This window comes from Mauremys mutica, chromosome 2 (genome assembly GCF_020497125.1).
Source record: "Mauremys mutica isolate MM-2020 ecotype Southern chromosome 2, ASM2049712v1, whole genome shotgun sequence".
NCBI classification, from domain to species: Eukaryota; Metazoa; Chordata; order Testudines; family Geoemydidae; genus Mauremys; species Mauremys mutica.
The window spans coordinates 192,678,265-192,701,234 of NC_059073.1; the positions used below are offsets into that span (position 1 = coordinate 192,678,265).

General features: G+C 42.3%; 1 protein-coding gene across 1 annotated transcript in view; it reads left to right on the forward strand.

Moving 5' to 3' along the window:
- Window positions 1–13,424, forward strand: part of TNS3 (tensin 3) — a 355,327-nt gene extending 341,903 nt beyond the window's left edge. Inside the window, exons 29-33 of the mRNA XM_045003918.1 lie at window positions 464–541; window positions 6,199–6,367; window positions 7,959–8,027; window positions 8,148–8,174; window positions 9,556–13,424. Coding sequence (XP_044859853.1) covers window positions 464–541; window positions 6,199–6,367; window positions 7,959–8,027; window positions 8,148–8,174; window positions 9,556–9,700 — 488 coding nt within the window. The 3' untranslated portion in view covers window positions 9,701–13,424. The remainder of the gene's footprint in view (window positions 1–463; window positions 542–6,198; window positions 6,368–7,958; window positions 8,028–8,147; window positions 8,175–9,555) is intronic.
- Window positions 13,425–22,970: the final 9,546 nt, after the last annotated feature.

A 22,970-nucleotide genomic window follows, 5' to 3' on the forward strand; every position in this document is an offset into this window, starting at 1 on the left:
ATGTAGATTCAGAAGCTGACACAAGAAAAATGAAATTGACTAGATCAATTTTACTGATCAAGTTGCAATGTGTTATGCTAAAGTGATTAGTATAAATGATAGTTCTTTAAGTTAATTTTAAAATTATAAGAGGATTTTTTTGTAACATGAGTGAGGAAATAGGTTAATTAAAAAAGCATTTTGACATGCATTTTGAGTGATGTCTCTTTCAGCAGTAATACATAACTATCTGTGATTAGCATGAAACCACAGGGTTATAAGTGCTCTGCTACTAGCACCCAAAAAAATTGTGCAGCACAGTAATCACACATCATGGATGGTCTTGTGCACTGCAGGATTTTTTAATGTTTCTGCTGAAGAGTCCGGTATATGAGGTCATAATTTCAAGACCTTGACTCCTATTTGAGACTGACCTCTCAATCCAAGTCACAATAAAAATGTGTGTGATGGTTCATATTTGCAGATCCCTTGGAGGAGATTGCAGAAACAGCTCCACAGACTGCTGCAAACTCGGCAGCAGAGCTCCTAAAGCAGGGTGCAGGTTAGTACATTTCTCTTCCATTTGATGAAATTACAGTTGTTACCGAATGTACATTACAAGCAGGAGGAAAAAAAGAGGAGGCTGAGGATGAAAAAAGGAATTGGGTAAATTAAAATGCCATTGAGAAGTATGTAATGTACCGGATCTGTTCATGTGAGTGAGGGTGCAATGTTGCCCTATAGAGCCTGGCCCACAGAGTGAAGGATGTGCTATTACTGCCAGTGAAGTGATGGAGACCTGTGCTGAAGGACCAGGTTTTTAGTCCTGTGTCTGCGTGTGTGTGTGACTGTCTGCAGCACATAGATTTGGAAAATTAGTAGCCAAACCTAAAAATGCTCATTCTTCACTGGAGACAATATGATTCAAAGAAATGAAGTATCTGATTCCTTGGTCCTCCTGTTTTATTGTTAAGGGCCCTTATTCTTCGCTGTGATGCAGCAGCTCCCTGCCACCCTAGCAAAATAAAACCACCTCTTAGGGTCAGCTTAGGTGACAGAGAGGATTCCTTAGCATGCAGCAGTCCCTGGATGCACAGAGCTGCCATAGTGACTCATTGCACTACCCCACCCTCTCAGCCCCAAGTGCAGTGGCCATGCTCTGGGGAAAGGAACCAGATCACTCCCACATCTCAGTGGCTGCTAGAATGGCCTTCAGGCTGTTCTAAGTTGTACCACGGGATCAGATTGGCATCTGGTGGCCCAACAGTTAAGGGAGGCGGTGCTATATTTACCACCACCTCCCTGACCTTCATCAGATGAAGAAGCCACAGACCAAAAGATCTTGACCAAGTGTTTTTTAGTCTTCAGCTGTCAGAGCGCTGTACAGTTGCTCTGATACACTATAGAGCATTTAGCAAAGGGCAGTGCTATTCCAAGCAACTATGGAGTGAGAGTGTTGTCCTGTGATTATGCAGCTATGTGTTTTGTTTTGACTTTTAAAAGTGAAGTGGCACTTTAAATGATATAATTGAGCAGGAATGTGTGGCTGAGGCAATGGTCAGTCTTGGCTAGGCTATGTTGGAAGCAAGCACGCATTGGCATTTCTGTTTGCCATTACCACTGCAGCGGGTGTGGTGGCCACTAGACTTGGAGCCAAGGAGGAAGAATTTAAGAGGAAAAGTTCTATAAATAGATTCAGCATAATAGGCACACATTTCCTCTTAAGATCTAGCTGGGTTCTCATTATCCAGGACATGTAACCTTCCTAGGGAAAAAGAAATAATAGCTGGGTTTTTTTATTCATCTGGGGACTAGTTGTCAGGCAGCTGCATCTGGGGAATGTCACATCAAAGATAATTTGACTGAATGGAAATTTAATAATCATCTTGGTATACCTAATTTTGAAACAGGGGCTTAGGACTTGAATAGGAAAGTTGGAAGGGACATGACATTTTTGCCCTACCACTTAGAGTGTCTTGTCCCAGAGTTGGTAGCCTGTGACACTTCACATTGACTTTGTTTAGTTCAAACATTTTTCTCTCCTATCACACAAACATTCTCTAGATGGAGTTCAGCATGAAAGCCCAGACTCTAAACAGATATTCAAGCAACCAAGCTTTTATTTAAACAACTATGGTTTGATTAAAGCAAATGCGATCCCCGACTACTGCCCTAACCCAAACCAAACAAAAATACGGGCTTCTAGGTTAACCATTTCTATAGCTAAATGAGAAGAGCGATGCCATCCATTATCCCAGTACAAAATCTAAGTGCCAAATCTTTTGCTTCTCAAATAGTTTTGAGGCTTCCATCGTGTGCCTGCTGTATCTCATTATCTCCACATGGGGGGCAGGCCCTGTGGCAGTGCAGATATGAGACTAGGGAACCCCCACAAGTCTGGAGGTCTGGAATCTATAGAAGCCACTTACAGAGATCTCTGGCTTTCCCCATGGGCAGCTCCTTATTCCATTGGCCTCCCAGCCTTCCTCTGTGCTTGGTAGCACTGTCTCCTGCTCGGCATGTTTCCCAATCTACATGCATTTTCCTTCCAAAGTATATTACAACCATTGTGGGAATGTCCATTCCAAATGGCACTGAATGACCATACCAGGAGTAGCATAAGTTACAATAAAGTTCAAGAATGTGCCATACTGAGTAGCTCTCTTCCCCAGCTCAACTAGTTGCGACTCCAAAGTAGCAACTATAGAATATAGCAGGGGTCGGCAACCTTTCAGAAGTGCAGACTAACACGGCTGCTACTCTGAAACCTTTCAGAAGTGGTGTGCCAAGTCTTCATTTAGTCACTCTAATTTAAGATTTCACGTGCCGGTAATACATTTTAACATTTTTAGAAGGTCTCTTTTTATAAGTCTGTAATATATAACTAAACTATCGTTGTATGTAAAGTAAATAAGGTTTTTAAAATGTTTAAGAAGCTTCATTTAAAATTAAATTAAAATGCAGAGCCCCCCGGACCGGCGGCCAGGATCCGGGCAGTGTGAGTGCCACTGAAATCAGCTCACGTGCCGCCTTCGGCACATGTGCCATAGGTTGCCTACCCCTGGAATATAGAGAGGACAACTACATTGTAGGGAGAATGCTATCACATAACCATCTGTTTTTTCAACTTGCTCCCAACGCAATTTCTATGGGATTACTACCGTTGATTCCCCTTTGTGCCACATATCAGATAAAAGCACATATTATGCACCAAAATTAGGGATTCCTTCCAGTCTGTTCCCACAAAAAGCGGTATTAATTATAAGGATACACCACTATCTTTAATTTTACATTCCTTTTGGTGCTTCCCAAAATGTATAGGAAGTGGATGATATATTATTTATTCTGTCTAGAGAAAGTAAATGAGGACAGACTTTAGAGCAAGGCAGTAAAATCCCATTGGAGACTTATCCACAGCAAAAAGGTTAGCTGTTTTGTTTAGGAACAAAAGCATATGAGGCTGTTAGCACCAATGGAATGTCTGCTGCAAAAGACAGGGAATCTCTCCATGCGAACATCACAAGTGATTAGAAATGCGACCATGAATCCAGGCTAGTTTCCTGTGAGGAAAAGCTATTGATTGGTTCAAATCTATAGTTTTGCAAACATGTAGAGTAATTATGTGAAAGACAGAGGGTTTGTAACTTGGAGTGATATTTAGAATTCTGGAAAGATAAAATTATAGAGAGGAATTCATTAATTAATGTTCCTTCAAACTCTCCCTCCCTCATTTCCCTGAAATTTCTCTTTCAGTGAAATAAATTATAATTAATTCAAACAAAGATGATTGAGGCTAAAGCAGCAATACGGTTTACGATTTTTTTTCATTCGTGATAAGGAAATTTGTTTCTGGCTGTCAGAAGTTGAACCAAGTGGAATTTAAATTCAGATAATTGGCTCACATCACTGTATTTTCTCATCCTTTTCATCTTTTAACTTGGAATGTCCACCTTTGGGCCAAATTCTTCATTAACTTACATCCCAAGTTAAAGTGAGTGGGTTGCAAATATGCAGAAAATTTGCTTGATAGTCCTGCTGGAATCACAAGCTTGTTCAGTCTATATAAAAAGTTTGTAGTTTGAAAGAGCCATGTATTCTCAGTGGAAAATATGTAGAAGACTTTGCCTGAATTACAGGGCAGTAGTATGAAAAGAGAAGTTGTTGGATATAATTTATTTTTTTGCTCTCCTAATCATGTAGGTATGGTATGACATTTGACTGTTCAGTAGTGTTTAATCCATACTACTCAACACGTGTTAACTAACTTTAAATTCTAGCATGACGGCTGCATGATGTTTGTGTCAGGACACAAATTTTATTAGTATTTGTGTGAAACCAGCACTGATTGCACTGAAGAGTAGGACTAAACATGCTTTATGGTTCCACAAAGGTTCTTACTTGGTTGTAAGAAATTATTCTGGATTATCTAATCCTTTGTCTCTTAGGTCCCAATTCAGCAAGGTACTTAAGCATGCACCTAACTTTAAGCATGTGTATACAGTAGAATCTCAGAGTTACAAACATCAGAATGGCCATACTGGGTCAGACCAAAGGTCCATCTAGTCCAGTATCCTGTCTTCTGACAGTGGCCAATGCCAGGTGCCCCAAGCAAAGGTAATGAACAGAGCAGGTAATCAGCAAGTGATCCATTCCTGCGGCCTTTCCCAGCTTCTGGCAAACAGAGGCTAGGGACACCATCCCTGCACATCCTGGCTCATAGCCATTGATGGACCTATCCTCCATAAATTTATCTAGTTATTTTTTGACCCCTGTTATAGTCTTGGCCTTCACAACATCAGAGTTACTGATCAGTCAACCACACACCTCATTTGGGATCAGAAGTACACAATCAGGCAGCCATGGGGAGCGGTGGGGGGACGCGACAGCAAATACAGTATAGTACTGCATTAAATTTAAACTATTAAAAAAATAAAGGGAAAATTTAAAAAAAGATTTGACAAGATAAGGGAACTCTGTGCTTGTGTCATTTAAATTAAGATGGTTAAAAGCAGCATTTTTCTTCTGCATAATAAAGTTTCAAAGCTGTATTAAGTCAGTGTTCAGTTGTAAACTTCTGAAAGAACTACCATAACATTTTGTTCAGAGTTACGAACATTTCAGAGTTACGAAAAACCTCCATTCTGAGGTGCTCGTAACTCTGAAATTCTACTGTAGTTCTCTTACACAGCATGCTGAATCAGGGCTTGAATGCCCATTATCGTTTTTGTACAAGAGGTCAGGTATCATGTACACTGAGATATTGCTCAGTGAACTGTAGAGCAATTATTGGAAGATGTCAAATTCTGTGAACCACTGACCATACGGAAACACTGAAACTAATAGCAATAGGCTCTGAAACACTGTGGGATGGTAGATTAGATTTTTACCTATGGTTTCATAGAATTATAGATACCGCTTTAGAACTCAAGTTGGTTTCCCAAAAGTTGGCACACCCTAAGTAGAGCCAGTTTTTTAAATTTTGGACCCAAAAGATATGAAATAATAATTTTTATTTTTCTTAAAGTTGCTTTGAACTGAAACTATAACACATGCAAAAACCCCTTTGAAAGTACAGAGAAGTAGAATTACACAAAATTGTCATTTTTATGTGGAGAGAAGACATTCTTGTTGTTTTGCCAAACAAGTGAATAGTTTCATTTGCATGCAATTTAAACACTGTTTGAAAGTGTGAACACCTGTGAACTGACCCTGCAAACGTGGATCCTGGAGTTTCCGTGTTAACTGCAGTCACTGAGTTTTAAGGCCAAGGTATTCCGTTCCTCCTCCCTTAGCTGAATGGTTGCTGTGATCATTCCCAGGAGTGCCATCTCTCAATGCTGTGATTTGTGTTTTATCAATTTGTATTCATGATTTGGATTTCAGAAGTACCTAAAGGCTCCAATGAGGGATCATTGGGCTAGATACTCTAAATTAAGCAAATTGTCTCTAAATGTAAGCAAAAAGATTGAGAGCGTCTACCCCCCAAAATTTACAATCTTGTGTTAAGGCACAACCATGGGACAAGACAAACAGAAAGGGAAGATGACAATGGGACACTGGAACAAGAACATTTTATTAGTTAGTAATTGTTCTTCACCACTAGCCTGACTGTTGGCAAAGGTGGAAAATTGTGAAGTTCATTACACAAAAAGAATCAAACAAGACTCAACTAAGCAAAACCAAACCTAGCTCTTGAATCCTATCCTCTGTTCTTTACAGCATGCAATGTTTGGTATCTGAACTCTGTGGAAATGGAGTCCCTCACAGGCTATCAGGCAGTGCAGAAAGCCCTGAGCATAACACTGATGCAAGATCCTCCTCCCATCTCTACTGTTGTCCATTTCAAGGTGTCTGCTCAGGGGATCACACTGACAGATAATCAAAGAAAGTAAGTGAAGTGGGGTATTGATCTCTGGCCAGACACTGCTGTTAGGGCGACCAGACAGCAAGTGTGAAAAATCAGGACGGGGGTGGGGGGTAGTAGGTGCCAATATAAGACAAAGCCCTAGATATTGTGACTATCCATGTAAAATTGGGACTTGTGGTCACCCTAACTGCTGTACACTAATAAAACTGCTGTGGAATTGTTCTTCCTAATCCCTTTCCACATTCTCCATATGGCTCATATAGTAATAACACAGTTTCTTTGATCTAAATAAGTAGAGTACAGTCCCACATCAGATTGGGCTCGATGTGATACTGAGCTATTAACACTTCATCCAAACGGCACTTCTACATCCTGATGTTCTGTAGGTGGAATTTAATGATCTCATATAACATTTTCTAACAGAATACAGGGTAATTCCAATGCCCCGGCCAGCACTCCCCACCCATCCTGCTCACTGAATCAGACTGTAATGTCCAATGTACACTGTTGCAGAGCAGTGTTGGCTTAATTGGACACTGCACCATCGGTACTCAAGACATTGCTTTGGTGTGCTTAGTGCATGGAAACTGTTGTATTAAAAATTATGTTCACTTGCTGAATACTACTAGGGTAGCTGCACAGTCTTTGAATTTTTCCAAATATTTGAAAACTGCTCAATAAGGGGGGAAAGATAGTTTAAAATTACAGGCCAAACTTGGACGCACTGATTTCAATGGAGCTGCAGTCATTTGTACTAGGTCTGAATTTGGAAAGCCAAACCATAAGCCACAATTTTCAAATGTGAGTTGATAACTTTAGATACCTAACATAGCCTGATTTTCAGAGGTGCTGTGTTCTCGCATTTCCTGTTCAAGTCACCTCTGTTTAGGTATCCAATTTCAGACACACAGGTTTGAGAATTCTGGCACCAAGTCGAACACTGGAAGGGAGTTTTCTGGCCTGTCTCTCATGGGCCATTATCTTTATATTATCAGTCTAAGCTATTGGGAAAACAAGCATGGGTTTATTCTTTTCGTGTGGTGGGATGCTTCCTCGTCTCTTAACCTGTTGCTCTGGCAGAAGATTGATTTCTGCTAATATGTAGAAGCCAAAAAGGAAAGAATAAGCTACTAAACTTAAAAATATGTGGTTATTAAGTTCCATCCTTATGTTACTGATCCTTTCATTACTGAGACATTTAAATGAGCCAGTGGTTGAACAGTGGTATGCTTTATAAATAGAACCATAACCATGAGTCTTATTTCTGCACTGAGGGTTCAATCTTCCAAGCTGCTGAGTGCTTCCTGAAAGGTACTGCTACCTTCAACAGCTGTACCATACATGTTGAAGGCACTCAACAGCACTGAGTACCTGGAAGGATTAACGCTTAAGATTGACTCTTGTGTAACATATGCGGACATATTTTCCAAAGCCCTCAACACCCAGCAACTCCTATTGTGACAGAGTCCTGGGTGCTGAACACTTTTGAAAATCTGGCTACTTATTTTGATATCTAAATGGGAGCTGAGATTTTGGCAATCTGGCCCAGGGAGTTTAGTCTATTCCTTGAGTCATAAAGTTGCTTAAAATTTCTTTTATTCTCTTCTGTCAGACTCTTTTTCCGAAGACATTATCCAGTGAACTCTGTTATCTTCTGTGCTTTGGATCCACAGGACAGAAAGTAAGGACGATGAATACTGTTTCTAATAGATGTTGTTGATGATGATGACCTATAACAAACTAATGCTTTTTTTCCTTTTTATTTCTCACCTCTTGTTACTCCCCTCCTTTATGCAACAAGATGGATGAAAGAGGGACCTTCTGCAAAGTAAGTTGATAGTGGTCCTAGTCTGTGTATTTACGTGGTTATATTGAATCTCAACTAAAGAACGGCTTCTTAGCCTAGGAAACTACTTCAGACTTGAAGATGTGCTTCAAGTTTTCTCTGAAGTTTCCAGATCCTATTTTAATCCTTAACCAAATGTATTTAAAATGTTGAACTATTGGAGACCTAAAGAATAAAACACAGTAAGGTGGAAATAATATACCCTGTGTTGGATAGGGTATTGTGTTGAGGGAGAGTAGCTCCAAAAGTTTCTTGATTCCTACTTTGAATAGTTTAGTGAATTTTAAGTTAAAAATAATTGCTATAGCAGTGGTTTCGAAACTTGTTCTGCCGCTTGTGCAGGGAAAGCCCCTGGTGGGCCGGGCCGGTTTGTTTACCTACCGCGTCCACAGATTCGGCCGATCGCGGCTCCCAGTGGCTGCAGTTCGCTGCTCCAAGCCAATGGGAGCTGCTGGAAACGGCGCGGACTGAGGGAGCTTCTGGGGGAGGTGCCTGAAGCAACAGCAACACACGCTCCTGCGCTTCTCTTCCTCCATGTTCGTTCCGCTTCCCAGAGCAGCACGGGGGCAGGGCGGGCAGGCAGGGAGCCTGCCCTGCCCCCTGTGCGTGCCGGGCCAGAGCCCACCCCCCCGAGCCCCTCCTGCACCCCAACCCACTGTCCTGAGCCCCCTGCTGCACCCTGCACCCCAACCCCCTTCCCTGAGCTGCCTGCCGCACCCTGACCCCCTGCCCTGAACTCCCTGCTGCACCCCGCACCCCTCCTGCACCCCAACCCCCTTCCCTGCACCTGACACCCTGCCCTGAACCCACTGCCACACCCTGCACCCTTCCTGCACCCCAACCCACTGCCCTGAGCCCCCTGCCGCACCCCTCCTGCACCCCAACCCCCTGCGCTGACCCCCTGCCGCACCCCTCATCCCTCCTGCATCCCACACCCCAGCTCCCTGCCCTGAGCCCCTGACACACCCCACACCCCTCCTGCCCCCCCTGGGGGCAGGGAGGGGGCAGAGTTGGGGTGGGGATTTTGGGGAAGGGGTTGGAATGGGGGCAGGGAAGGAGTGGGAAGAGGCGGGGCCTCATGGAAGGGGTGGAGTGGGGGCGGGGCCGAGGGCGGCAGAGGGGAGGTGTCAGTGATGCGGCCCTCGGGCCAATGTAGTAGTCCTCATGTGGCCCTCGTGGTCATTTGAGTGTGAGACCCCTGCTGTAAACTGGTGTGACAAAAGTAGTTGCATTTACTGGAACCCTGCAGCAAAGTACTTTCTTTTTCAAAAAAATAATGTTTGGTGGAGGAAAGTAAACCTTTTGCTTTTTGAAATAAGATGCCATCTGTTCTGTAACATGTTTTTGTTTTTGCCTCCTGCAGAGTGTTTGGATTTGTTGCAAGGAAGCAAGGCAGCGCCACAGATAACGTGTGCCACCTGTTTGCAGAGCATGATCCAGAGCAACCTGCCAGTGCCATTGTGAACTTTGTATCAAAGGTCATGATTGGTTCCCAAAAGAAAATCTGAATCCTTCCTAGCCTTTGGTTCAGAGCTCTTCACTGACTTGAGGGAAAGCAGCGTGGGAGAAAAAGCATTCTTGGGAGTTTGCAGCTACATTATCCAAACCTAACCGTTCCCAAGAAGGAAAGCAGAGGATGTTCCATCTGCATAACGTTACAAAGAGTGTGATCCTTTCTTTGAAGATGCCTCTGACCTATCAAAGCATTGTGTTTTTACATCAAAGGGCAAATTGTGAGTGAATGCAGATGGATGACACCAAAACCTGCATAATCCATATCTGAATTAAACAGAGAAGACAGGCTTTATAGTGCAGGGTTTTAATTATATTTTCACGCACCATTTTCCATCTTGTATCAGAAAAGGAAGAATTTGCCAACTCATTAGATCATGCTTTTTTTTTTTTTTCTGTAGGAAAATTTATTAGAACCACATGCAGTCTCTTACTTAGACACTTGCCACAGTTGCATCAGTGGTAGCTATAGCCCTGGCAAACCGATGCTCTTAAGAGAGTGGTGGTTTGTGAAGGACCATTTGCTCTTCCCTTCATCTTTATATGATAATGGTGGGAGTTGACTGAGAAGGGGGAAGATGTATGTTAGGGAAGGTTAGTGCAGGTTGATTTCTTTTAAGAAGCGTGCAGAGACATGGATTTTTCAGGGAGATTACTCCACGTTTAGTATAAAGAAGGCTGAGTTTATTTCGCTTGTATAATTTTAAATGGGAGAGGGATAACTAAAATGAGTCATGTGGAGAAAGATTGATGTATTCTGTTAATGGTGTTTTTGTTATTATTTTTATATGAAGAGTTAAGCAGGAAAGATGCTGTATTTTAATAATCACAGGATAAAAATGAGGGAAAAGCAAAGAAGAAAATGATTTTATATAATTTATATTTTTGCCTCTGCCAGATTATTTATAGTAGATATCAAATCTTGATATATTATATGAGTGTTCTTATAGTAAAGCCATTTATGATCTTTGCCTTCTTAGTTTTATTTTGCATAAGTATAGTATGTCGCATGTGCCTTTCTATAGAATAGAGTTTCGTATTTAGGCTCTTGTTTTACAGTATTAAACCACTTCCCAGCTCATGTATCTCTGAAATAATGCTTTGACTATGAAATCGGTCCTCCCTCCTCAAAGTTTCTTCCATACATAGGTTCTTTTCAACAGTTTTTTTTTAATGAAAGGTGGGGTTTTGTTTTTTGTTATTCAATTTGTATGAATTGGTGTTACATTTTATAGGTGAATTTTTAAAATCATTTCTTGAGTCAAGAAATCCAAAAGGGAAAAGAATATTTTTTGTTACTCTTACCCATGTCCAAGACAATCTGTCACACGTGTCCTTCATATGACCAAGTAAGCCAACATAGTGGCATCTGTATTTTATAAAACTAAATGTTATTCTGTAGTTAGTTTTATAACATAAATATACATACACCTCTACCCCGATATAACACTGTCCTCAGGAGCCAAAAAATCTTACTGTGTTATAGGTGAAACCGTGTTATATGGAATTTTCCTTGATACGCTGGAGTGCGCACCCCCCCCCCAGCACGCGTTATATCCAAATTCGTGTTATATCGGGCCGCGTTATATCGGGGTAGAGGTGTACTGTATAGTAGGGTAGGTGACTTGTAGTAATTTTCTGTGAGAGCGGAGGGCCCATTTGAAGTCTATTGCAAAATTCCCATTCACCCAAAGGGAACAGGATCAGGCCCAGAAACAGGAATTGGAAGTTACAGACAACTGAAATTCCCAATTGTTTGACATGCCAAACATTTCTGTTCCTTCGGTTTGAGGGCTAAATCTACACATCAGTGATCTGATGTATAAAATGGTGCAGTGTTCTGTGCACACAGTCACAAGACACAGTGGGCTGAGTGGTAACTATCCCCATTTTGAGACTTAAATTGCTTCAATCTCTTTTTACCAGACGATAGTTAGGCGGGATAGGAAAAATTATAGAGTTGGCTTAAATAACAAATTCCCACCTATCCTGATCCAAAACCCATTTGTGTGTGTTTCTGTAGTTAGTTTTATAACATAAATATACATACACCTCTACCCCGATATAACACTGTCCTCAGGAGCCAAAAAATCTTACCGTGTTATAGGTGAAACCGTGTTATATGGAATTTTCCTTGATACGCAGCAGTGCGCAGCCCCCCCCCCCCTCCCACCACACACAGGTTGTTCTAACTTTTATTAACAGCCTTCTTTTTTTAGAATTAGAAGAACCACAGGCACCTTATGCAGGGGCCAAGGACAAAATTTGATACCAAATAATTTGTATAACCATGAATTCAGTGTAAATAATTGTATACTTTTGTATGGGGGCTTTGGGCAAAATTACAAGTGGCTTACATTAGTAACAGTGAGAATTGTATGTATATAGAAAGGTTAGGCAGTTCAAAGTAAAGCTACCATTCAAGCAACAATGGCAAGTGCCTCTGATTTGTACCAAATACTTTCATTCTTCCATCAAACAGGTTGATTAATCAAACAATGTTTTCGTACCATCTAAAAAGAATTCAGTGAGATTGTTTATTTGGTAACCTTCATTTCTTTCAAAAACATTGTGACCAGTGGCCCAAGTAGGAATTCTGGTGGGTTCCATTAGAATAAACAAATTGGTCTCTGTTGGTTACTGTTGGTCTCTTTTGGTTTCATTTCCATATCCTCAGGAACCAGAAGGCTAATAGATCCATTACTCGATTTTGAAACCTATCTGGCCAGCTGGAACTTACTGAATATTCTCAACTGAAATTTCTCCTACGTTCCAGCTGGAGGTTCTTCATTGGGGACATGAGTGGAGTCACACCCGCACTCAGTCTAACCCATTGTGTGAATTATGGCTCTCAGATTCTGTGTGAAATAAGTTAAGTTTGACTGTGTCTCCATAAAAGCTGGTGTCAACTGCTGCACAGTCTTTGGCCCCACTCTGCTGAGGATGGAAAGTTTGATTTCAGTAAACAGGCTTTGCAGTTGTGGGCCTTATTCTGCATTCCTTGTGAAATCTGAATGCCTATTGAATTTGGTGGGCATTTAGGAGCACTAGGAATTCAGATCTGGGCTCTTCAAGGTGCTTACCTGGGAACTTAGGTTGTGCTGAGTAATGGGAAGGAGGAAATTGCCATAGTTACTAAGAGACCCTCTCTAATGTGTGTTCCTTTTTATGGTATATTATCACATGCTTTGTTTTCATATGGAATATATTTAAAAACACAAAGCAAAATAGTACAGTAAATATAATTGTGTAGTATATACATAAACACATTCATAAAACTTTGGTTCATGGTAAATACATGACTAAATAGTATAGCACTTTCCTTCTAAGGATTTTGATAGATGTGTATATGCAGTCTCATAAGTAATGCCAGCAAGTTGCCACATGTATTTAGCCTCGCTCCTATTAACCTGCTTGTTAAATGTGCTACTATAATCTTACAGTGTTAAACTACAAAAATGCCGAAAGCCATGTTTTTAAAGGTTTTTAATTAAATGGTTCCCATGTATCCAACAGTATCATTAAAATTTTAATGTTTCCTTCTCTGCCTTACCTATTAGTGAACATTTTTTGCCTTTTTCTTGAAACTGTAAAATACAAAAACAAAAAGTATCCAGTATGTAAATGAATGTTCTATAAATTCTTTGTATAGTCATTTTCTCTGCTCTTTAAATATCACCTCTATTCAGATTATAATAAAATTATAAATTTGAAATCTCACAGCACGGTGTGAAAATGGTCCATTTTAAAGTGATTGAATAACCTTCCTTGGATGATACGCTTCATGCTATTCACTCTGACTAGGGGCATTTTGAGCCAAGGTTTAGTGTCCTCTGTCACAATAAGCCCCAATCAAGGCTGTCACTATGGCATAGGACCTGTGCCAAAGAGAATTGTAGCTTAATTGAGACTATCGTTCACCCACCTAACGCAGGGGAATAGGATTTTCAAACCATTCAGTGCTGGCCCAGTACCGCACCTACTGAAATCAGTGGGAGTTCTACCATTTACTTCAATGGGAGCAGTGAGGCCAATGCCGTTCTTGTCAAAATCCCACCCCTAGTTTCCCACTCTATGGCCTTCTGTACTACAGATGGCACTATAATAATGAGAGTGTATTGGAACAGCCAAATTAGAATCACTATGTCTGGGGGTGACTTGTACATTAAGTAAAGATTTTTGTCTACTATTTTTCTCACATCAGATATATGCTGGGGATGGGGAAATGAATGTGACAGGGATTTCTTTGGAACCTCCACCCTCCCCCTAAAATAAACCAAAGATAAACGTGAAAGAGAACAGAACAAAACACCAGGAGAGCTGAACACAGTTGCTTCATTAAAAGTACAGTTTGGAGTAGCCTTTTCTTTAGAATCAACAAAGACTCCTGTATTTCAGGAAGACTCCAATTAGCACAATGGAGTGTCAGGGCAGTTGTTAATTTGTTGGCTCTTGCTATACATTACATTTTCATTAGGGTTTAGGAATTGCTCTTTATAAGGTAATCAGTATCTGAACTATACTGTACTCAGTAACTTAAGCTACCAACTGACCTTCTGGGAAATATAGCTATGTATTTATTTGATACTTGTCATATAATTTAATAATCCAGTAAGTAGAAGCTCTAGTTCCATATTTCTGAGGCAATGAGAAAAAGTGTTGATAATGCCCTTTCTATGGGGAAGAGAATGGAGGGAATTTTTCATTCAATGCAGATGACTGTCGTTCAGGACAGATGTGAAATGTAGGCATAAGGGCTTTGGGAACTGATCATGAAAGGTCTTTGTCAGCGTTAACCAGACTACTCCATGGACAATAGCTTGACCTGAATAATTTTTGTCTTTGAAAGCAGACTCAAAAGAAATTCAAAACCTTTCTTTGTCAAGGCAGTTCAATGCAATGCCCTAAAGTGAATGGCTGGATTATTAAGAAGATCACAGGCTGCTTCTGTGTGAGCTAGAGAGAATTTGGATTAGAGCAGTGGTTCTCAAACTGTGGGTTGGGACCCCGAAGTGGGTTGCGACCCTGTTTTAATGGGGTCACCAAGGCCGGCGTTAGACTTGCTGGGGCCCAGGGCCAAAACCCAAGCACCACCGCCCAGGGCTGAACACCAAGCCCCACCGCCTGGGGCTGAAGCTAGAGCCCAAGGGCTTCAGCCCAGGCTGGCAGGGCTCAGGTTACAGGCCCCTGGCCTGGGGCTGAAGCCCTTGGACTTCGGCTTTGGCCACCCCTCCTGGGGCAGTGGGGCTCGGGCAGGCTTAGGTTTTGGTCCCCCATCCTGGGGTCATGTAGTAATATCTGTTGTCAGAAGCGGGTCGCGATGCAATCAAGTTTGAGAACCCCTGGATTAGAGAACTGTTGTGTGGGGCATGCTAAGCCCCCCTGGACAGACTGAACCTAGCTTGTTGCTGCCATTGACACCTGGCAGAAGGTGTCATAAGTTAGAGTAGGCTATAACTACATAAAGGAAATGAGGACTAGAGCTAAAACAGAATTTGAAGGTATAATGCAAATAGCAAGAAATGCTTAAAGTATATCAGAAGCACAAAGTGGGTGAGCTGGACACAAGGGAGTGATTAAGAAGTATGAGGACCTTGCTGAGGAGCTAAATGAATAATCTGTATCACTTTTCAACAGAAAGGGTATTGCAGAGATACTTAACCTGGATCTAGAGGTTTTTTTCTTTTTCCTTTTTTTTTTTTTCCCCCTAGTCATAAAGATCAGTCATAGACTCACAGAAATGTAGGGCTGCACTGAGGCAGGACCAAGTAAACCTAGATCATCCCTGATAGGTGTTTGTCCAACCTGGTCTTAAAAACCTTCAATGATGGAGATTCCACAACCTCCCTTGAAAGCCAATTCCAGTGTTTAACTGTCCTCCTAGTTGGAAAGTTATTCCTTACATCTAACCTAAATCTCCCTTGCTGCAAATTAAGATGCTTAGTTCTTGTCCTACCTTCTGTGGACATGGGGAACAAATGATCACCATACTCCCTCTAACACCCCTTACATTTATCAGATCCCCACTTAGTCTTCTGGTCTCAAGATTAAACATATACAAGGAAAGGTTAAAAAAACTGCAAGTCAGGTTTTCTCAGTTTTGTTGCTCTCCTCTGGACTCTCTCCAGTTTATCCCCATCTTTCTTAAAGTATGACACTCAGAACTAAAACAATATCTCAGCCGAGGCCTCACCAGTGTTGAGCGGAGTGTCTTACATACAACAGTTCTGATAATACAGCCCAGAATGCCATCGGCCTTTTTGAAACTGCATCACATTGTTGACATTCAATTTGTGATCCACTATAACCCCAGATCCTTTTCAGCAATACTACTGCCAGTTATCCCCCATTTTGTAATCATGCATTTGATTTTTTCCTTCCTAAGTGTAGTACTTTGCACTTATTCGTATTGAATGTCATCTTGTTGATTTCAGAGCAATTAGCCAAGTTGTTATGGTCATTTTGAATTCTAATCTTATCTGCCAAAGTGTTTGCAATGCCTCCCAGGTTGGTGTGAGCCACAAATTTTATCAGCATACTTGCCACTCTATTATCCAAATTATTAATGAAAATATTGACTACTACTGGACCCTGGACAAACCCCTGTGGAATCCCACTGGACATATCTTCCCAGTTTGACAGCAAACCATTGATAACTACTCTTTGAGTATGGTCTTTCAACCAGTTTTGCACTCACCTTATAGTAATTCTAGATCACATTTCCCTAGTTTGCTTTCAGAATGTCGTGGGACTACGTCAAAAGCCTTACTAAAATCAAGATACATCACTTCTACTGCTCCCCCCATCCACTTGGCCAGTAACCCCGTCAAAGAAGGAAATTTGGTTGGTTTGGCATGATTTGTTTTTTTCTTGACAAATTTATATTGCTATTACTTATCAACATATTACCCTCTAGGTACTTACAAACTGATTGTCTAATAATTTCTTCCAGTATCGTTCCATGTTTTGAAGTTAAGTTGATGGTCTATACTTCCCCAGGTCCTCTATAGTCTCCTTTTTAATATAGATACTATGTTTGCCCTTCTTCAGTCATCTGAGATATCACCCATCCTCCATGAGTTCTCAAAGATAATTGTTAATGGTCTGAAATTGCTACAGATAGGTGTTAAATACTCTAGGGGGAATTTCATCAGGCCTTGCTGGCCTGAATACATCTAATTTATCTGAATATTCTTTAGTCTGTTCTTTCCTTATTTGGGGGTTGCTTTTCTTCCCCCCTTGTTGTTAATATTGTGTTAAGTATCTGGTCAGAGACTGATGTAAAAAGGAGACATTCAATGAAACTGAAAGGTGGCAATTTCAAAATGTACAAGGAAATGCCTTTTCACACAACAAATGATTAACATGTGGAACTCACTGTCACAAGATCGCATGAAGCCAACAGCCTAGACATATTATATAAAAAAAATACCCTGGGCATCATATTTATAACAAGAACGTCCATATTTATAATAGTGAATATTTAAAAAACCCATACACACAAGTTTTGAAAGGGATATAAATCCTCATGCTTCTGGGTACAAGTCTATCTCTAATTATTGAGATCAGAAGAAAACTTTCCCTGGAGGTAGATTATCCCATTATTACTACTGCAGGGTTTGATGCTCCTTTCTCTGAACAGCTGCTATTAACCATTGTTGGAGACAGAATACTGGATTAGATGGACCACTGCTATGCATCAGCCTGGTAATCCTGGATTACAGAATTAGTGGATTTGCAGTGATGTAACCATGTTGGTCCTATGATATTAGAGAGAAAAGGTGGGTGAGGTAATAGCTGTTATTAGACTTCAATGTCCACCATCCATCCATCAAACTCACTCTAGAACACTCTCACGCCAGCATAAACTTTCTGAACATCATGATGAGCTTTAACAATGGAACCCCCCGGACAACTATATACAAGAAACCACAGATCACAGACCCTTACCTTCACAGAGCCAGTAACCACCACAAACACACCAAGGAATCTATCTATTGCCACGCACTCAGATACCAAAAATATGCTCAGAAGAGAAAATCCAGGATACACACCTTAGAACATGTAAAACTGCCTTCACCAAACAAGGACACTCCACTAGAGAAGTAGATCACATCATGGAATGGGGCACTCAAATATCCCAAGAGAACTGCTTCAATATGAAAAAACCCACCGCTAAACACACACACCCTAGTTGTCATGTATCAACCCATACTCACTGGGGAACCACATCCTGAAAGAAATCTTTTATGAACCTCCTCTTCTGGCCTTCAAACAATCCCCAACCTCACCAAGCTCATCATCAGAAGCAAACTCCGCTGGGACCTGGACACATTCACTTACAGGGGCACCGGACTCTGCCATAACACCAGATGCAAAACCTGTAAACATAGGTCCACTGCTCCAACTTCACAACACACCTTTCAAGATCCATGGATCCTACACACTCCTATCACAACATGTGGTACATTTCATCCAGTGCAGTGAATGCCCCAATAACAACTATGTGGGTGAAATCAGACAATCACTACACTCTCGAATGAACTCACACGAAAATGGTACTAGACAAAAACACCTGTGGGTGAACACTTTTCACAAAGCAATCAGTCTATATCTGATTTATCAGTCCTCAATCTCAAAGGAAACAGACTAAATATGTTTTTTATAAAGCCACTGGATTTATGGCTTATTAAAACAATCTGTAACCCACTACCCTCCCCTCCCCTTTGACCTATGACTGCAGAGGTGTGAATGGTCTCTTACAATATGTGTTAACTACTTATGCTGAATGATTAGTTCAACCTTGCATTTAGCTGTGACATTCTGAGTACCTTTCCCAGACCTGAAGAAGAGCTCTGTGCCCCTTGCAAGCTTGTCTCTTTCACCAACAGAAGCTGATCCAATAAGAAATATTACCTCACTCACCTTGTCTTGCTGAAATTAGTGGATGCAGCAGTGCAGTAGAAGTAATACATTTGGGGCCATTCATTTTTAAGCAGAACTGCCCATTCAATCCCCTAGAGAGTTATATTTAAAAAGAAGATGGCTGCTGGCTTTTGGTAAATCTTGTAATACTGTGTCTCATTAAATCTTATTGGAAAAAATAATTCATGTTGGCCTTGGATTAAAGGACTCTCATGCAAACAGAAAATTGCCTACCGATAGTATCATGTATCAAATCAGGCAGGGGACTGCACGGAGTGCTTTTAGGCTTGAGGTATAGGTGGGTCCCAATTGATTCCTAAGCTGCCCAGTTAGCTCCCTTTTGAAGCTCAGATCACATCACATATATTAATTATTGATGTCAGGACAAGCTTGCAAGAAATACTAGAAACAGGGCTACCTAATGGTTAGCGCAGCGCCCTGGCGACAGGAGTTTGGGGGGCCTAGCTTTGGCTATGCTGCTGACTCACTCTGTGGCTTTGGTTTTCCCATCTGTTAAATCAGTTTAATAACATCGGCCTTCACCTACCCTCAATAAAGTGCCTTGCTCCCCCATGGTGGGCCACTGAGCTGGAACATATCAGCCTGTTCCAGTCTCTGGCAGAGCTCTCTTGGCTCAGGCTGAAGAACACTCCCCAGAAAACATTCCAACCGCCACTGTAAGCACAGAGAGGAGAGCGAGGCTGCTGGCTAACAAATGATGAGTGTTTTTAAAAATGCCCCTCATTGCTCTTGCACCGTGCTCTCTTTTTCTCTCTCATTGGCATTTATCCCAGTCCCGCTCCCTTCCCTTATGAGTCTCTCTCACTCCCACTTTCCTATCTCCTACACTGACTGGAAACTGCACCCACCTAAATGTACCTGACTGACTGCTCTTTTTTCCTGCCAGTCCGCAACTTTTGGTGTAGGTGAAGCCACATCCACGTCTGACAGAACTGCAAACTCTATTCCCAGCTTCCCCTCACGTAAAAGTCTCCTGTGCAGAGTGGAGCGTGTGGCGAAACATTTGTGGGCCTGGTTCTCAAGTGCCTTACACAATTCCTACAGCATGAAGGGGCTACATGCCTGGGGTACAGTGGCAGCACCTCAAAGCACTTCAGTTTTTATCGTTTAATATATTTTTGCAGTTTAATTTTGGGGTGCTAGTCTTATGTTTCGAACTTTAGATTCCTAGAAAAAAGCAAAATGAGCTCTGTATGTGTTTTCCAATAATAACATTGTAAGATTATTTTAGGGGCATAACTGTTCATCCTCAAATGGTTTTAATTAGCAGCTGCTTATAGTTTTGAAAAACCTGCCTTGTTAAATCTAAATTATGGGCTGACTCCTGTGATCACTTGCATGGTACGAGAGTGCTGAGTTACTCATAATTCACATGACAGGTGTGCTGCGGAGAGAAGTTATATGCAAATAATATTATTCTTGTTAGACAAGATGCATTTTGGGCAGAGATTGTAAAATGGGATAGAATTAGTCCACCTAAACATTTATTCTCAGAAGAATAACCCAGCAATATGAATTAACACCGTAGCAGCACAATGCTTTTGTTTCATACATTTGAAAGCTAGTTCCCAACCTTTTCATACCAGCTTAGTGAAAAGAGAGTCCCATCCAAGAAGCCATATGCATGAAGCACTTCTACTGAAGTCATGAGAGTTGTGCACCTAGTAGAGTAAGGAGATCAGGCCCTAAGACCTGAGCTGGAACTTTCTCCAGAATCCAACAGCTGTGATGCTGCCCACGGTTGTGAGGGACCTTGCTACCACCTGCCTTTAGCATGAGAAAGTCTTGTCTCTGCCTTCCAGTGGTCAGAGCCACCAGCTATAGGCAACACGAGCTTTTCCCTATGGGCCACCTATGTCACTCTAATGGTTAGTGATAGGCACATGCCAACCCTCAAGCTCTGAGCATTTACCTGGAGTGTTCAGCTCCCGGTCCACCGGACACAGGCAGTATTCACTGATCTGCTGCTTCCAAAGAAACACTGCATTCCAGTTTGTCAGTTCCACCTCAGCTCACCACTCTGCTTAACACACAGTGCTTAGTTTTGTACATAGTGAAATCAAGTATAAGTTTATTTAACAAAGCACAGAGCTTCAAGTAGGAGCAAGTATTGGAACCAACTGGAATCATAGGAAATGAAATCATAAGGGGCATTCTAGAGCATAGACTTAATTAGTAGGATACATTCATTCCTATTAGTGTATTACCATAGGCGGTAATACATAGGGTGATTCTTGCATTTGGGCAGGTTGGGCACAAGCGCCGAAAGTGCCCTAGAAGTGGTGGGGGCCACTGGCATCCAGACTGTGGCTTTGCCCCCGCTCTGCCCTGAAGCCCCGCTTGGCCTCCTTCCCCTAAGGCCCTGCATGTGCTTCACTCCTGCCCCACCTTGAGGCACTACTCCTGCTCAACCTCTTCCTCTGAAACTCCGCCCCACTCTGCCTCTTCATGCCCCCGCTCTGCCTCTTCTCCCAAGCCCCCCCACCTACTGCTTGCTCCTTTCCACCTCCTCCCACAAGGCCACCTTGCCTGCCACTCGCTCCTCTCTGCCCCCGGTCACTTTTTTCCCGCCTTAAGGGCAAGTGACAAGGGGGAGGGAGTGGAGAGGCACACACAGCAGGAAGAGGTGGCGAAAGGGTGGGGCCTTGGGGGAAGAGGAGCAGCGTGGGCCGGGCCTTGGGGGGAAGAGGCCAAGTGGGAGTGGGGCCTTGGGGTGGAGCATGGGCAGGACGACCTCCTTGCCCCACCCCCAACTTCTTGAGAGCTTCCGGTGGCGGTACTCCAAAGGTGGCTGGCTGGTGCACCTCCAAAGGGAGATGCGCCACATCTGGTATTGTTTGCCCCGTTTGTGCAAGCCATCCATGTGCATTGCACACCCAGGCTGGCTGTGACCCTTCTTTCATGAGACGTGAACACTGTCAGTTTACCTCCTAAGTGAAGGATTCTATGTGTCCTCCTGCACTCCAAGATATACCAGACCTATTCTTTGTCTTTAGTGAAAACAGGACAGCCCCTGCTGTTTGCGTCATCATGTAGATGTCCTTTCTTGTAGATTTGGCAATCTCTCTATTAGCACTTGGCTTAGTATGGAAATAGGCATATACCGTGAGGCATACAATACACAGTACATATATGGCCAGACAGGAAGATAGGTGTCAGTTACCTCCTGCCTGAAAGGAACATCTCTGAGGTCTGTCACCACCTGGTAACCTGTCTTAACTCCATGGCCTGAAGAGCACAATTTTTAGTATAGATACATAACTTCTTAAATATTATCCATACAGACAGTTCACAATGATTATGACGACCAGTGGGCTGCTCTCACATGTAATCCTTTGGGGAACTATCCTGCGGACCCCTGTACACCCACGTGCTGCCAGTTGGCACCAAAAGGAATCCGGGTCTCAGACCCTACCTCTAGAAATATTTAATATGCATTCAAATAATTTAGGTTTATGGCAAATACTCAGCTCCATAGTTACTAGAATAATCCTCCTCCTCAGAGACATTGAGAGAACATGGGCCAAATTCTCAAGCCAAAACCAGCCCTGGTAGCTGAGCTGAGCCTGGGGAGATGGGTAGTAGATAAGGGCTGGAGGGATTTGAGACTATTAACTGAACTAGCTTCTGCATGAGCTGGAGGATCCATTTAAGGCCCTGCTGAGGAATATGTTCCAGCAGTTCTGAAAAGGAAAAACTTGGTGCTTCAGAATCCACTTCCCACGAGCATCTCTGAGGCAGAACCTCAGTGCAGTTCTTCATATGCAGCTCACAGACCTCCTTGACTCAGTCTCTGGCCTCACCCCTGAATTAGGACCCCCCTTGTGACTCCTAATCCTGTGCATTAGGAGTCCATATTACAGACAGAGCTATTTGACTGTTTGTTTTGGTTTGGCTTAAATCTGATGCTGCAAATGGAAGAGAGAAGGGGCAGGCCCAAACTGAGATCCCAGAAGACAGCTTGGTATTTGCCCAGAGAGCCAGTCCATTTACGGGTGGGGCCAAAGGCCCATTCTGATAGTGTAAACCAGGAGTTCTGATTTCACCCCCATTACTGCTCTTATTTTTGCGACAGAAAATATGTGGCCTTATGTTCTACTGCCCAGTGGTTAGAACATGAGGTAGGAATGTGGGAGACCCCATAGTCTAGTCCCTATTCTGCCTCATTCAGAGTGATCTGGGACAGAGAACTTTGCTCAGAATCAGGAGTATTAGGGACTTGAACCTGGGTTTCCCACATCCTCAAGTAGTTGCCTAACTACAAGGCTGCACACAAGTACAGTCTCCAATCAAAGAGCTCAGCTTTCACTCTGAAAATTT